Source organism: Pelobates fuscus, chromosome 8 (assembly GCF_036172605.1).
Source record: "Pelobates fuscus isolate aPelFus1 chromosome 8, aPelFus1.pri, whole genome shotgun sequence".
NCBI classification, from domain to species: Eukaryota; Metazoa; Chordata; class Amphibia; order Anura; family Pelobatidae; genus Pelobates; species Pelobates fuscus.
The window spans coordinates 133,008,826-133,025,355 of record NC_086324.1 but is presented as its reverse complement, the minus strand read 5'-3'; the positions used below and the strand labels follow the sequence as shown (position 1 = coordinate 133,025,355).

General features: G+C 36.9%; 1 protein-coding gene across 1 annotated transcript in view; it reads right to left on the bottom strand.

The window, feature by feature from the left end:
- XYLT1 (xylosyltransferase 1) overlaps window positions 1-16,530 on the bottom strand; it is a 281,468-nt gene that overhangs the window by 125,726 nt on the left and 139,212 nt on the right. Inside the window, exon 2 of the mRNA XM_063430321.1 lies at window positions 15,546-16,068. Coding sequence (XP_063286391.1) covers window positions 15,546-16,068 — 523 coding nt within the window. The remainder of the gene's footprint in view (window positions 1-15,545; window positions 16,069-16,530) is intronic.

Here is a 16,530-nt window from a genome sequence, read left to right as displayed (position 1 = left end):
GCCAATCACAATGCTTTCACATAGGAAAGCATTGGAGCATTTAATTATCTAAGCTTGTCAAGGAGGCAGATCAGGGGCAGAGCCAGCACAAACCAAACACAGTCCTGGACAATCAGCATCTCCTCATAGAAATGCATTGAATTAATCCATCTCTATGCAGAAAGTGCAGTGCCTCCATGCACAGTGTGCAGCACTGCCCCAGGAAGCAACTGAGGAGTGGTCAGAGGAGTTATCACTACGCTGTATTGTAAACACTGTATTTTTCCCAAAAAGACATTGTATACTGCAAAAAGCCCGAAGGTAATGATTCTACTTACCAGAACAAATTCAATAAGCTGCTGTTGTTCTGGTGGCTATAGTGTCCTAACACAACTATCTTGCACTGCTGTACAATATAAGGGCTCTTTAAAAATGAAAATGACATGCTCTATTATAAAGATCGCTGCCAAATGCAATATGTACATTTTCCTACATTTGTTTTGTAATTTGACAATTCAAATACATTTAATATAATGTATGTGCACGAATAAATGACCCTAAAGTGATAGGTGTTGTATGCTGTTAGGTGGGATTGAGAATACGCATGTCATCTGAAGGATTGAAAAATATAAATAAAAAATAAATAAAATAAAAAGGCTTTTGCCTTGGCTTGTTTGCTCTGCATACATTTGTGGGAATTTCAGCAGAAAAAAAAATGTGGCATGATAAGAGTTTGCAGTAATAAATGGATTAAATATAAAAGAGCAGGTGGAAAATAAATGTTTTTGCTTCCAGTTGTGTGCTTGCATCTGATAACGGTAGCCATCTTTTTCATTAAAAGTGCAATCTCACGCAGCTGCCAGAAAGCTTTTAACTTGCTAATGTAACCCATTTCCAAACCATAGGTGTTTTTATATACAGTATACTAAGAATGGCCTAAAGTGCCTTGTAGCAGATGACAAACCGTGGCCCAAAGATTAATTTTAAGGAAAATGAAGGGAATCACTCTGAGAAAGAGTTGGCATGTGAAACCCAAAGCACATACACTACTGAATCTCAAAATAATAACATAAAATGAAATAGACATTCTAGAATAACATTAGTAATTTATTTATATATTGTACAGGCTAATACTTTAAAGGGACACTATAGTCACAAAAAACAACTACAGCTTATTGAATTTGTTCTGCTGAGTAGAATCATTACCTTCAGGCTTTTTTTCTGTAAACACTGTCAGAGAAAATGCAGTGTTTACATTACAGCCTAGTGATAGCTTCACTGGCCACTCCTCAGATGGCTGTTAGAGATCCTTCCTGGGTCATGGCTGCCTAAAATGCATCCAAACATTCAGTATCTCCTCCCTCTGCAGGCAGACACTGAACTTTCCTCATAGAGATTCATTGATTCAATTCATCTCTTCGAAGAGATGCTTATTGGCCAGGGCTGTGTTTGAATCAGACACATACAGACAGATAGATACACAGACACACATACAGGCACATACACAGATACACATACAGACACACACACAGATACACTGACACATTCACAGACACACAGATACACATGTGAAATGTAAATTTTTAGATACCCTCCTTTTCCTACCTTTTCTGTTTTTATTTTGTGTGAAAAAAAAAATACTGATAAGTATAACTTGAAATTGTGTAAATAATTTCAGCGTTATTTCACTGTTTTTAGTTCCATATAAAAATGATTGTTTATATTTACATTTCCATCCAAAATATCCTTTTTGTTTTGGGTAGAAAAAATGTTGCATCCTTTATTTTATTGCCTTTCTAAAATGACCATGGTTATTTATAAAAATTCAGAGGATGTTCTGTCTACTCCAGAAAACCACACACATAGTTTACAATCTGAATATCATCACTGTTATTGATTAAATATATAAAGAAATAAAACCTGTAAAAATGTATATAATTTTCTTCAAAATTAATTTAATACAAAAGGTATCCTATCCTGAATTATAATACCAAATCGAAATGTTAAGAACAGTCCAAAGACTACATTCACCATGTCAATTGAAACTATATAAAATATAGTAATACACACTGTAAATATAATCCAATAATAATTAAGACAATAAAGACGTATCACACAAAAGAATAAACAAAGTAATTCTAAGTAAATTCTCTTGGCGCAGGAGTTCATGCCGTTCGCTGTAAATTTTGCTTGACAAAATGAAAACTAATTTTATGTTCGCATTTGCTTTTTTAACAATTCAATAATAGGAATGAAAAACGGAGATAGCACTGGATCTTTTATCCGTATTACAATTTGAAATGAAATTTTATACGAGCAAGTATTTATCGTTTTATCTACAAGCAACCTAAATAGCAATGCTTAAACCACAATGAATAATAACAGTATTATATCAGTAGGGAACTTATAGACAACCGCTGGCTTAAAATAAAACATTAAATATAAAACAAGAAGTTCAAGAATGATAGAGGAATGCTGGCAGGTATATTACATTGGACAGATTGTTAACATATATACTCCTACCAGACAAAACATCTTTTTTCTATTTTAGTGAATAATCTTGATGATGGTCTAATAGCCGGATATTCAATATTCTACATGGCCTTTTCCTTTATATCTATAGAGGTCTTTAATTCTCATTAAATCATTCTTGTTCCACAGTGCCCTCTATACTCAACTGACTGAGACTATACGTTCTATTTGCCACTTAAATATGTATTAAGCCATACTTACTCAACATTTTTATATGAGTCCCTAAATGGGTCTGACTCAAAGCTTTCCCACACCCCTACTTCCTCGTTACGTAATGTCCTGTGGTACCCCCGATCTCATCCTACAGGAAGCTCTCGGACACTTCCAGTGATTGGGAGCTCAGTATCCCTATTGCCGAGTAAGCATTTTTGTCTGCCCGATGGACTAGGAAAGATTTTACCGCAATAAGGGACATAAATCAAGGTAAGACTTATATCTATGTTTTTATTTGGAAATACACAATCTGCCTCCTTCCGAATTATATCAGAGTAACCAGTTACTTCACTACGTGCAAGCATCTGTCTCTGCATATCAAACAATCTAATGACATTATTTGAATCTGAATGACTTGAAATTTAAGTTGTTGCTCTTGTTTCAATTAGCTTTATATGACATCTTCCTATTACTGTTTATTCCGCATTGCATGTATCACATATTGTGTTATTATAAATTTAATACAAAAAAAACTGGTCAGATCTAACCGCAAATGTCCCCTTAAATTGTTTAGCTATACACATTATTACCTTAGGAATTCATCCAAATAACCAGCACAGAGCACTAAAATAGACCTTGTAATTATGGTTACTACCCCATGCCGTAACAATTAGAACATAAAATTGCTACTACTTAACACATGGTTGAATCCAGTAAAATAATCATTACTCATAAAACAGTTGATGTAGATATAAATCTTTTTATATGAGTGAGATTTTGCAATCACCACTTAACATATTGTTTTTAGAACAATAAAACTATACATGTATATATTTATCTAATATAAAATTGTGGCTTGATTGTTTAAAGGGGCATCTCAAGCACCATAATCACTACATAGTATTATAGTGACTAGGGTTATGGAGCTATATAAGCTATATAAAAAAAAAAACAGAGTGAGGAAGACAGAATGATCTATAAGATTAGGCAGAAAGAGGCTAAGCAAGTTATAAGAGCTTCCAAATCATACACAGAAGAGAAAATAGCACAGTCAGTAAAAATGGGGGACAAAACTTTTTTTAGATAAATAAATGAGAAAAGAAACGTAAAACAAGGATTAGTTAGATTAAAAACAAAAGAAGGAAGGTATGTAGAAGAGGATAAAGGCCTAGCTGACTGCCTCAATTAATATTTGTGTTTGGTATTTACAGATGAAAATGAGGGAAAGGGACCTCAGTTAAGAAAAAGGATAAATTAGTCATTTATTACATGTGAGTTTACAGAGGAAGAGGTTCTATTTCAACTCTCAAAAGTAAAGACAAAAAAGTCAATGGGACTTGATGGAATACACCCAAAGCTATTAAAAGAGCTTAGTGGTGTACTAGCAAAACCATTAACATATTTATTTAACAAATCATTGATAACAGGAGTAGTCCCAGAAGATTGGAAGTTGGCGAATGTTGTGCCCATTCACAAGAAAGGTAATAGGGAGGAGTCGGGCAACTATAGGCCAGTAAGCCTTACTTCAGTAGTGGGGAAAGTGATGGAAACCATGTTAAAGGATAGGATTGATGAACATCTAAAAAAACACATGGATTTCAAGATCAGAGACAACATGGGTTTACTTCAGGGAGATGATGCCAAACTAATCTTATTGATTTTTTTGATTGGGTAACTAAAATTATAGATCAGGGTGGTGCAGTAGACATTGCTTACCTAGATTTCAGTAAGGCTTTTGACACTGTTGCACATAGAAGGCTTATCAATAAACTGCAATATTTAAGTTTGGATTTCAATATTGTTGAACGGGTAAGGCAGTGGCTGAGTGACAGGCAACAGAAGGTTGCAGTCAATGGAGTATATTTGAAGCTTGGGCTTGTCACCAGTGGGGTACCTCAGGGATCTGTACTTGGACCCATTCTCTTTAATATTTTTATTAGTGATATTGCAGAATGTCTTGATGGTAAGGTATGTCTTTTTGCTGATGATACTAAGATATGTAACAGAGTTGATGTTCCAGGAGGGATAAGCCAAATGGCTAATGATTTAGGTAAACTAGAAAAATGGTCAGAGTTGTGGCAACTGACATTTAATCTGGATAAGTGCAAAATAATGCATCTTGGATGTAAAAACCCAAGGGCAGAGTACAGAATATTTGATAGAGTCCTAACCTCAACATCTGAGAAAAGGGATTTATGGGTGATTATTTCTGCTGTCTTAAAGACAATGCAGACAATGTAATAGAGCATACCAAGATGAAAAAATCTACCCATGTCGGTGGGTCCAGAAGTTCGAACCCCGCTCAACTGGTAGAAATACACCTCAATGGACACTCCAGAGGTGTCCTGGGGCTTAACCCCTATTTAAGAGACAACAAAAAATACTCTGACCATCTGGATAAAATACCCAGATGTAGGGAGTATGTTCTGGAATGATAGAAATGAGATCCTCAAAATAATTACAATAATTAAAGAGTAAATAGTAGTGTAACATAGATAACCAAAGCCCAAACTGGGTGTACATCTAGCCAAAATGGCACACCTCCGAATATCCTAGTAAATGAAGTATTAATGACTTGATCTCTGATTGGCTACAGATTAAGACTTTAATCGTGTGAGGTCAATTCTGATAACTTCAGAAAGTAAAGTATCTTAGCTATAAGGCGCTAAGTGTCATATAATACTAGGATAACTGGTCACTACACTAGAAGTAAAAGTTGTTAAATATCTGAGCGGCTACCTATGATACTCATAGAAGTATTGAGCTGAGCCTAGATAGCCTTAAGATCAATAATTCAACTATATGGGTAGCGTAACAGACTTCTAACAAAAAACTCTGCATGAACCCCCATAAAACATAGGGTTAAATCACCTTAATGGGATCAAAGATCAATGAAACTCACAGTGTCTAACAAAGATTGATGAGTGAGAGGTGATACAATTGCAGGTATATCAGTATAGGTCTGATATTGCAGCTACCCACTCCTATAGGTCATGACCAGTGTAAAGAGGTGAAATAAAAGTGACAATTATAGTGTACTAATGTGCAGAACCATACTTAGATGTTGGTTGCCTGCACATAGCGACAGAGTGCCCTAGTGAAAAGAATAAAGTGAAAGAAGGAAGGAACCCGACGCGCGTTTCGGTGCCTTCAGTAATGCACCTTCGCTGTCCCATTAAGGTGATTTAACCCTATGTTAAATCACCGGGGGTTCAAGCAGAGTTTTTTGTTAGAAGTCTGTTACGCTACCCATATAGTTGTATTATTGATCTTAAGGCTATCTAGGCTCAGCTCGATACTTCTATGAGTATCATAGGTAGCTGCTCAGATATTTACACAAAGCGTAACACAGACAGACACACACACAGCATGACACAGACAGACACACAGCATGACACAGACAGACACACACACACACAGCATGACACAGACAGATGCACACACACTACATGACACAGACAGACACACAGCATGACACAGACACACCGCATGACACAGACAGACACACACACACACCGCATGACACAGACACACACACACAGCATGACACAGACAGACACACACCATGACAGACACACACACACACACCATGACAGACACACACCATGATACAGACACAGCATGACACAGACAGATACACAGCATGACACAGACAGACACACAGCATGATACAGACACACACACAGCATGACGCAGCCACACACAGCATGACGCAGACACACACAGCATGACACAGACAGACAGACACACACACACAGCATGACACAGACAGATACACAGCATGACACAGACAGACACACATCATGATACAGACACACGCACAGCATGACGCAGACACACACAGCATGACACAGACAGACAGACACACACACACAGCATGATACAGACACATACACACACCATGACAGACAGACACAAACACAGCATGGAACACACACACACACACACAGCATGACACACACACACACACACACACTCCCACTGACATACATATTTTTTAGTACCTGTGGGTGGGCAGACTGTTAGCTGTGCTGGCGGCCGCAGGGAGAACTTGAAAGGCGGCCGCAGGGGAAGCTCTTCATGATCCCGGGAGCAGGCTCTTCTGGGGGAGCAGGCTGTTCTGTCTCTGCTCTCCCTCCCTCGCGCGCAGCTTAATGAGACCGGAGCCCCGGTCTCTTTCTAGCGCGCGAGGGAGGGGGAGCAGAGACAGAACAGCCTGCTCCCCCAGAAGAGCCTGCTACCGGCCTCATGAAGAGCTTCCCCTGAGGCCGCCTTTCAAGTTCTCCCTGCGGCCGCAGGTCACCCCGGCCCCAGGTGCCGACGGCCCACCGGGAAATTTCCCGGTATCCCGGTGGGCCAGTCCGGCCCTGCTTAGAGAGAGTTCAGAGAAGGGCTACTAAACTGGTTAATGGATTGCAGGATAAAACTTACCAGGAAAGGTTAAAGGATCTTAACATGTATAGCCTGGAGGAAAGACGAGACAGAGGGGATATGATGGGCCGAATGGTTCTTATCTGCTGTCACATTCTATGTTTCTATGTTTCTATCCCTGGAAAAGATAGCTTTCAAAGGGACACTAACGTAACCCAGACCACTCCATCTCAATGCAGTGTAAATTATTGATGTTTTTTTTTTTAAGATAATTGGGACTAGGATAAATATATGCATCATCACTACATTTATTATAAAAAAATATTTAGATAATAGGAGGCTTTAGACTTGAAGAATATTTTTCACTGGTGTCACCGAGAAACAAGAAACTGTTAATTTCATGAAATATTCAAGAATATTGTCAGGTATGCAATTCAGAAGGTAATAGATTTTGGTAACAGGCTGCCAGTCTTGATGATTAACATTTTTGCCTTGGTATACTGTTGATGTATGCACCCCTAGACAACTATACTATTTCTTCTGGTCAAAAGACAATTATTTAGAGAATATTGGAGATATGATAGACAGCTAAAACATTGTGCCATCTTAAAAGTCAGATAAAGTAATCATTTAACACATGATCACTTTACACGTGAATTTTCTATACCTATATTTGGTTTTGGTTAATAAAAATGTTGAGGAGGAAACAAAAATTCCATTAAAATGAAAGCTATCCAGAGCTTGTAGAATGTAATTCCTACTGATAACAGCAGATGTGACTACTTCAGATGGAATTTATGAAAAGCAAGCCCTATGGAGTTGTGTATTTTGATTGATGTCCACATTAAGCAACCAAGTAGCTTTGAACTTCTGTGCATCTTCAGCAACATCTAAGATAATTGAATAGAGAATGACATCTCTATGGAAGACGGAGCAGAATGAAAGCCTATACACAAACATAATAAATGAATCTGTTAACCCAATGCATAAATATTTAAAGTTCAGGCTTCAGGAACAAATAGACAGCAAATCTTTCTCTCCGGCAGGATGTGTGAGTCCAAATATGACTCGGCATGTTAAATACCTTGATGATGTCTCATTGACTTTAGTTGTGATCTATCACTCTAACTACCAGTGGTACTGGAAGGTCATTTTTTTTTCCCAAAACAATTTTTGGGAGTTGATTTGAAAGGCGAATTAAACAGTAAAATTGCTTACAGATTTCTTTGCAGTAGACCTGATACCCATGTTAGGATGTAAGTCATAGATTTGTGGATCATAAAATGATGATAAAATTTAAAAAAGAAAACAAGAAAAACAATAACTAAAACAGATTTTAAAAAAAGTAATCACATAAATCAATAAATAAAATGCCAGCTGTTTAAAATGGTTTATGTTCCCTTCATATGCACAACATACTGTGTGATTATTAAAAGAAACACCACTAACTAATTTTTTTTCTTTTTAAATCACCATTTATTAGATTATACCCCAATGAAAACATATACGAGTTTAATTCATTTTTTTAATTTGAGCTATATCTAAAAACTGCTTACAAAAACTGCATATCTCATGTCTACAGCTTTTACAAGCCCTCCCCTTCTCACCCAGTCAGACTTTCTTTGGCTGTCCAATCACAGACTTCCCAATGCGGTTCATTAACAGAAGTCTTTGCAAGGCAGGTGCTCTTGAGTTTTGCTCCTCTGAGCTAAACAACCAGGAAATAACAGGATCGCTTGTCTAATTGACAGCCGTGGGTGGGTGTATCAAAATTAATTTATAAACATGCTGATTTCTACAGAAATTTGCAATTTTTGTAAAATAAAAAAAATTACATACTCTTTGCACATAAAGCACTTCAGCAAGCTAACCTGCTTTAGGTGTATGGAGTTCTCATTTAATCTAGGTATGAAATACAATTTAACCTTATATCCAACTCTGCTATGTCAGTTTTTCTTTCAAGACTCTTTGATAGATTGTTTTCATTTTCTTATATTAATGACCTTTAAATAACAGTCTACACGTTGGCCCACTGCAACAGCACAAATGTCCTTTTTCTAGAAATTGTTTTACAAATATAATGACGTTAAAGGTTTGAGTTCAGTTATTTATCTTTTTTTTTTCACCCACACTCACTTGGAAAGAAATTACCTTATGTAGTTGCCTTGCAAAAAGTTCTAAGTGAGAGGTCAGAATATACCTACTGGTTATTTCTTTGTAACTGTTCACTAAAACCCTCAATGTGTTTGTATTTGCAAGAACTTTATGAGATTGCATACTACACCAGTTAAGTTACCTCATATGGGCTGGAGCCCTACAGACTACTGCTGTTGTGGCATTTCATGTGGTGTTCATGCCCAAATTTACAAAAAATGTAGAACACAGTCCATTGGCTGATCACTAAGATTTTTAAGATTTTTTTGCAAGCTAGACCCTCTCCTTGGTCTTACGTTTTAATCAAACCTCATCAAATTCTGACAACTTCGAAACAGAAATTATTAACTAAAGTCTTTGCAGCATCAAGGGCCCTATCTGGATTCTGGCTGACCCTGTATACTTTGTAAGGTTATTCTCAAGATTAAAGCAATATAGTCATGGATAAACCAATGGTCATTGTCCAAAAAACTGCAGTTTTATATTACGGTTGGGGTCCATGGCTTGATCATGGGAAATAGTTTGCAAATTCTCTGGCAATTCTCATAATGTCAATAATTTTCGTATTAAATGAATTATTTGTAACAATGTATACCCCCCTTGATTATTTTGTTTTTTTTTTAAGTATTGACGTTATTACGCTGAGACTTTGTTTTTTTTCTTGTCTTTGTTATCCATTGACATGAAAAAGATTTTTTACACATATGCTCTAGTCACAATCGTATTACCAATGTTCGAGAAATAGGAAAAACCTTTCATTAAACAGATATAAAAAAAAAAAAAAATTATGTTAAAGTTTTTCAATTCAGCAAGATAACAGATATGCTGTCAAAGGGGGTCTTATACTGCATTTAAAGGGACAGATCAGGCATAATAAGGCACCATAACAACTTTATCTACATGAAGTTGTTATGGTGCCAGGAGACGCCTGGTTGCCTTCTTACCTTCAGGAGTCAAACCGTTTTCAAATGGTTTAACCCAGAAGTTGCCTCCAGCACCGATATCAGTTCACCCATCGACGACAACTGGCTTCTGTAATTTCAGTTTCAGGAAGCGCGGAGTGCCACCGGGAAGGAAGGCTTCGAGTGGTCAACTCCCTGAAAGTAAGAGTACACCCGAGGGCCTCATGGCACCATAACAACTTCATTTAGATGACGTTGTTTTGGTGCCTGGAGGGTTCCTTTAAGTAACATTTTTGTTTTAATAAGGAATTTACTTGAACATTGCTTGAAAATGTTATTAACAATATGTGTCCCTGTTTTAGAGTAACCCAGGAGAATGTCCGAGTATACAGAAATGTACATGATATCTAATTAATGCATGCTAATGGTGTCTGTCCACGCATCTCTGCTTCTTTGCAGAAAAACAACAGAAAATGGCCAATGTCAGCAGCCAGAAAAATAGATGTAAGAAGTGTTACAAAAGTTATTTAAGTCTTTTCTAAATTAGCATCAGGCAGGGATTTATTTACTATAATGCAGGATAGACATAAACCATAACATTATCAGATTAAAAGGATTTTTTATCTTATGTTTACATACCGTTATTTAACAATTTTTTAATATTTAATATGTAATTGGAAGTAAGAACAATAAGCTTAAATGTAGAAATCCAAACGTCTTTATCCGGCACCTGGGCGCCGTCATCTTAGCTCCCTGTCAATCATTGTTATAAGCTCTGTCCTTTGCACCTGTCAGTCAGCATAGACAAAGTATACACAGAAAAGGAGAAATTAAATAATGTTTCTATATCTCCTCTTCGTTAGCAGTGTTTGCCCTACGATGTCATGTCTGAACTGAATTATGATGTATATTGCTAAAATTTGAATACACATGACAACAAAACAGAGTATCTCATGAAAAGAAGGTGTTATGGACATGTTATGGCTAAATTTCAATGTTTTATTCAAAGGTATAAATTTAACAGAAGTGATAGTTTCTTTTCAACTAGATGTCTTTTGGTAGTTCCCCTTTAAGCGTATACAAACTCTAGGATGTCTTTAACAGTAGAGCATTACAACAGCATTCTTTATGATCTACTAGACAGTGTTTTCAGCTTCATGGCCATAAAACATCACCAATAAGGCATAGTTCCTTAGAAATCATTCAAATTTAATAGAACAAAGTGCTTTCTGGAATTATTTTGTCCAAACATCGCTTATTGCAACTAGGCCACTGCCTCCCTAGATACAAGAGAAACATAATGTACTTTAAAAACTATTAATAATGCCCCCCTCCCCCCCCCTCCTTTTAATATATCTTCAGTCAAATTAACTGTATGCAAATTATCACCAGAATTAACAGCCTGAACAGCATCCGTGGGGAATAGCTGAATATTTAAAATCTGTTTATTAATGCTGTTTAGTGATTCAGACATGAGAATGATATTTGCATTTTATCTTACGTTTTAAACGTCTGTAGGAGAAAAATAACGTAGAAGGGTTTAGGGACCTTTTGCTAGGCCTGTTTTACTTAACCCTGTGTGAGCACATCATGACAATATCTAACATACACAGTCAATAGATCGCTAATGTAATTAGAATATGTCCATTATCTATAATTAAGGAGCTTGCTCACAAAACCCCAGAGTTTTATGCTGGGTAACAATTGTGAGATACAAAAGAAACAAACGTTATCGTATTATCTCAAGCTTTATTGTATTATCTTACTTAAATGAACGCTATAGTGAAAGGAATACAAACATATATTCCTGTCACTATAGCTGTTAAAACACTTTTTAGGTCCCCAGCCTTCCTGTAAGCAATGTAAAAAGTGATATTACTCACCTTTATTCCAGCGCCCTGATGGTTCGTCACAGTTGGCTCTGCCCCCACTCCGCCTCCATGACTGAGATCATCAAAATTGATGATTTTAGCCAATCGAATGCTTTCTTAAAGAAAAGCATTGGGATGCTTTTGCGCATGCACTGCCCAACACCGCATTGCGCCAATCAGCATATCCTCATAGAGATGCATTGAATCAATGCATCTCTATGGGAAGCATACAGCGCCTCCATGCAGAGCAATCGGAGTGGCTTCCACTGGAGGTGTCCCTAGGCAGCAATGTAAACACTGTCTTTTCTCTGAAAAATCCTTTAAATGGATTCCTTAAAACAAAAATTCTAGTGATATCAAATGCACGATTCATTTTAAACTGCTAGGTGGATTTGTTGAGTCAGGTTTTGACTTAGAATCAAAGTTTACCATTTTAGTAAGGTTTGACAACAAACCGAGTCCGTCTGGGTGTCTATGGCTGCATTACCTTCACCCAGTCTTCTCCAGCAAGAGAAAAGAGAATCCTGTTAACTTTTGAGATGTAAGCAATGCTATGCAGGGCTGTGTTCACTGGTGGAGAGCATCAGCTGAGTTTTCAGAGTGGTCCTGAGTCGGACATGCTTTATTCTATAGAGACATCCAGCATCTCCTGCAGGAAAAGACTAGAGGAGGTGATGGAGGTCAAAAGACCCAGGAAAATTCTCAAACAATGCTAGGGACACCCTAGTCACCCAGAGCACTTCATCTTATTGACATGGCCTCGCTGCAGTGTTCCTGTTCTTTTAACCCTACAATGTAGAACATTTTTGAGAAACTGCAATGTGTACATTGCAGGGTTAAGTCCACCTCTAGGGGCTATCAGTAGGATAGTACTACACGTGCTTACGTGGCACTGAACGAGTAAACTTCGAACACTTGAAGCAAAAGCCCCAGAGGAAAGCATTCATTAAATGATTTCCTATTGGGAAGTTTGAATGCATGTGCGACACCCACCACGTACACATATTAGGTCCCCAATGCTCCTTTGAGAAGCATTGGATTGGACATTGGTGGATAAGGTCATGCTTCCATAACGTTGCAGAAGCTGTAGAGGTAATCAGTGACGAGGGACCCTCAAATCTTGAAAAAAAAAAAATTATATATGTTTTTATTTTTATTTTAATGCACCAAAGTGGAGGTACCTGAAAAAAGATTAGGGGCAGGGACACTACAGTGTTATACAGATTTGTATTCCTAGCTCTATAGTGTTTCTTTAAAGTGTCTCATATTGTGCAAAGATCCCCAATAGTGACATCTCTGCTCAGAGTACAAAGCCCCAGGAAGCAAGCATGGGTAAGTTATACTTACCTGCTGCTAATACCCACGGGTGACATTTACTTAAATTTTCAGCTCCTAGCAATTTTTTAGCTTTTTATTGCAAATGGGGGTTTGGGGGAATATGTCTACAACTAATCTGGCAATAAGGACTATAGTGTCAGGAATACAGGTTTGTATCTTTAAGCACCCAGGTCAGAACAATTCTTACAACTTCCACTTACAACTGCTGGAGTTGTACTCACAGGTACTTTAAGTGTGTTTGAGACTAAAGGTTGAGCAACTACCTTTGTTGAGCTGTCACACATGCCAAGAATGCAGACAATTGTTCTCTGCACCCAGTTAAGCTAAAACGAATAATTTTCCTGTTTCTGAATAATGAAAGGAGCTAAAGGAGCTAATACAAGAAAAAACATACAGTATGAAAAAAAATCCAACAGATTAAAAACATTCCTACATATAAAATAGATTCACGTTTTATTCTTGAAAAATATTTAGCATGATTATATCTATTTTCAGCACTATGGATTTGTCTAGTTTTCTTGTCTGTAGCTTGACCTGTGCTATTGTTTCCTCCGTGATAAACCTATTTCAAGAGGGCTGTGCTAAAGCAAAAAATAATATCATCATTGTTATAGAAGAAAGGAGACATTGATTTCCCCTGGAGAGGACTTTCACAGGTCAGAACGGCAATGTCTCCGAACACTGCAGACATATGTTGTTCCCTAGAGGAGACTCTTTGGGGATGAGTCATTATGATTGGCAGACAGATGAACTTCATCCTGATGACTATAACTTGCACCACAAGACACGACTTCTTTTAAAAGCAGACTTAGAAATCTCAATCTTTATTTAGTTAAGGAAACAAATTATCTAATCTGTCACTGATATTCTTGCCAGGTTACACATATATCATTATGTTCGTTTCTGTGCTTTACAGTCCTGTTGTTTTAATGAAAACACATATCTCTTTAATCTAAAAGGTCACATTGTGTATAAGGCTTCGCAACATGCTAGCAGGAGCCCAAATATTTTTTGGGTTACCGGTCAATGTCTCCAGTGGCAGAGACCTCTCATCCCTTGTATTACTTTACTTTTGCAATAATAATCAGGCCAGGATATGACCTAACGCTACATCAACAAGTGGCATTATGGCATATTGTATGCAAAATTATGTAACCTGGGCTATTTCACACAAGCAGTTTTGAGTCATTTGATGACTTAAAATAAGCTTTTTAACTACCAAACATTCTGAGTTAGTGTTCTGCATTATCTCAGTGTAGCACGTGAGAAACACTATATGTGCATGGACAGCTGCTTGAATACTCAACGCACTACGCCACATCAAGAGCAGAGAGACTGCAACTCTCATTAATCAAGCCACGACTATATAATGATGCTGCTGTTTAATAAAAAAAACACTCTATATATACTATCACCATGAAAGGGACATGTCATTCAGGCACATGTGCTTGCATTATGCTTTAATTATGCATGTATTACACTTTATTAAAAGGCAACGTGAGATAACGTGAGACAGGGTCCTAACATTGGGAATAGGCAAATAAATATCTAGAGAGAAAAAATAAACAAGTACTACTGATGTCTATCTCCACTAGGGGATCTTGTGAATTTTATTCTTGGGGTGAATTCAAACTTGTCTATGACAATACCCATGTACCATCATAATAGGGTATAGGATTAGGAGTGGCTAACTTTCCACTAATTTCAGGTCATTGTGACCCTAGAGGGATGCACTAACCGCCAACTCACAGCATGGGAAAAAAAAGTCCACCGCTCATTATTACTAACTCAAATTCCACCACTCAGATATGATCATTCCTTCTGATTTATAGAAAATACAGGTGACATCAGATGCTTAATTCCACCTCCTGAAACAACCTTGCAGCTTTTTCCCTATTCCCTCATTTTTTTACATTTGTATATTTTACTTCTTTTTCACTATATGGTCGTTCTAGTATATTATCAATATCAGACATAAATAAGCAACATACAATCTAAATGACTTGGATATACCTGTACAGCATACGGCAGTGATCAGTAGAGTATTTTAAAGTAGTGTTACCTTTATTAAATAGCAGATTTGTCGCTATTTCACCCATCTTTTAACAATTTTGGATAGCATGCTAAATATGAACATAAATCCAGTGCTTATACAGCTTAAACAAAATCATGTGAAATATATGAACAGCTTACTGTTAAAACTCCAAGTCCCCTCATTTTTACACACAAAATGGTAAAGTCTTACCTTCCAAAGGACAGAGTCTTGTTACTTTCTCTGGCATCAGTTTTCCCTGTTTATGACGACAATAGACCTCAGCTATTTCCTGTCGACATGGTTTAGACTTTGCCCGAGAAAGGGCAGATAGTGCCTCCTTGCCTGAAATTTCACATTTCGGGGGCAGTTCATACTTTTCTGGGGAGCTGTTCCCATTTTTCTTGGTGTAGTAATACTTTGTGGTTTTGTAACCATCCTTGACTGTTCCATTGCTGAGATTTTTAGAAGGACTCTGCTTGTAAGGTAATACCTCATTGGAATTTTTGCCCAGCAGAGAATTCTCCTTGACTTTTTCATCGAGTGCCAACTTATTGGTTAAGTGTTCTTTCTGCTTGCTATAAGGCTTTTTTACCATTTCTGTTTGGTGCTTACGCCTTTGAGTCCTAGGGGCAAAGTTACTGTTATCAATATTTTCAAAGTCTTTGGGGACCGAGTTTTCATTATTGCTGTCTGTTCGCATTTTCTCTTTAGGTCGGTGTGAGAAATATCCATCCTACACAATAATAAAAAAATTCAAAGAATTTAGAAGATGTTTATCAACCGTTTTCCAACACATTTTACTCCTATGCTATTAAAATTAAATATATTAATATATATATATATAAATTACCAGACTTTTGTATGTGTATATATGTCTAGCAGTTTCAACATTTAGTAACACGGTTAGATATAATGTATCTTGTATTTCGAAACATACTAATTGCCAGAAAGGATTTGACCTTTTCTATCTGACTGTTAGCTTATTATGCATATTTATAAATATCTCCCCAGTCTCGCTGTAACACTGTAAACATTGTGAATGTTCATTATAAACTGCATAATAAAAAAAATAAAAAATAAAAGGTAAAAAAAATATCTCCCCAACAATGCTAGATTCAGAAGATGGACTATATTTGGCACTAAAATCAAATACTGTGAACATGAAGCAAAATAATGAAATTGAATCAATATATGC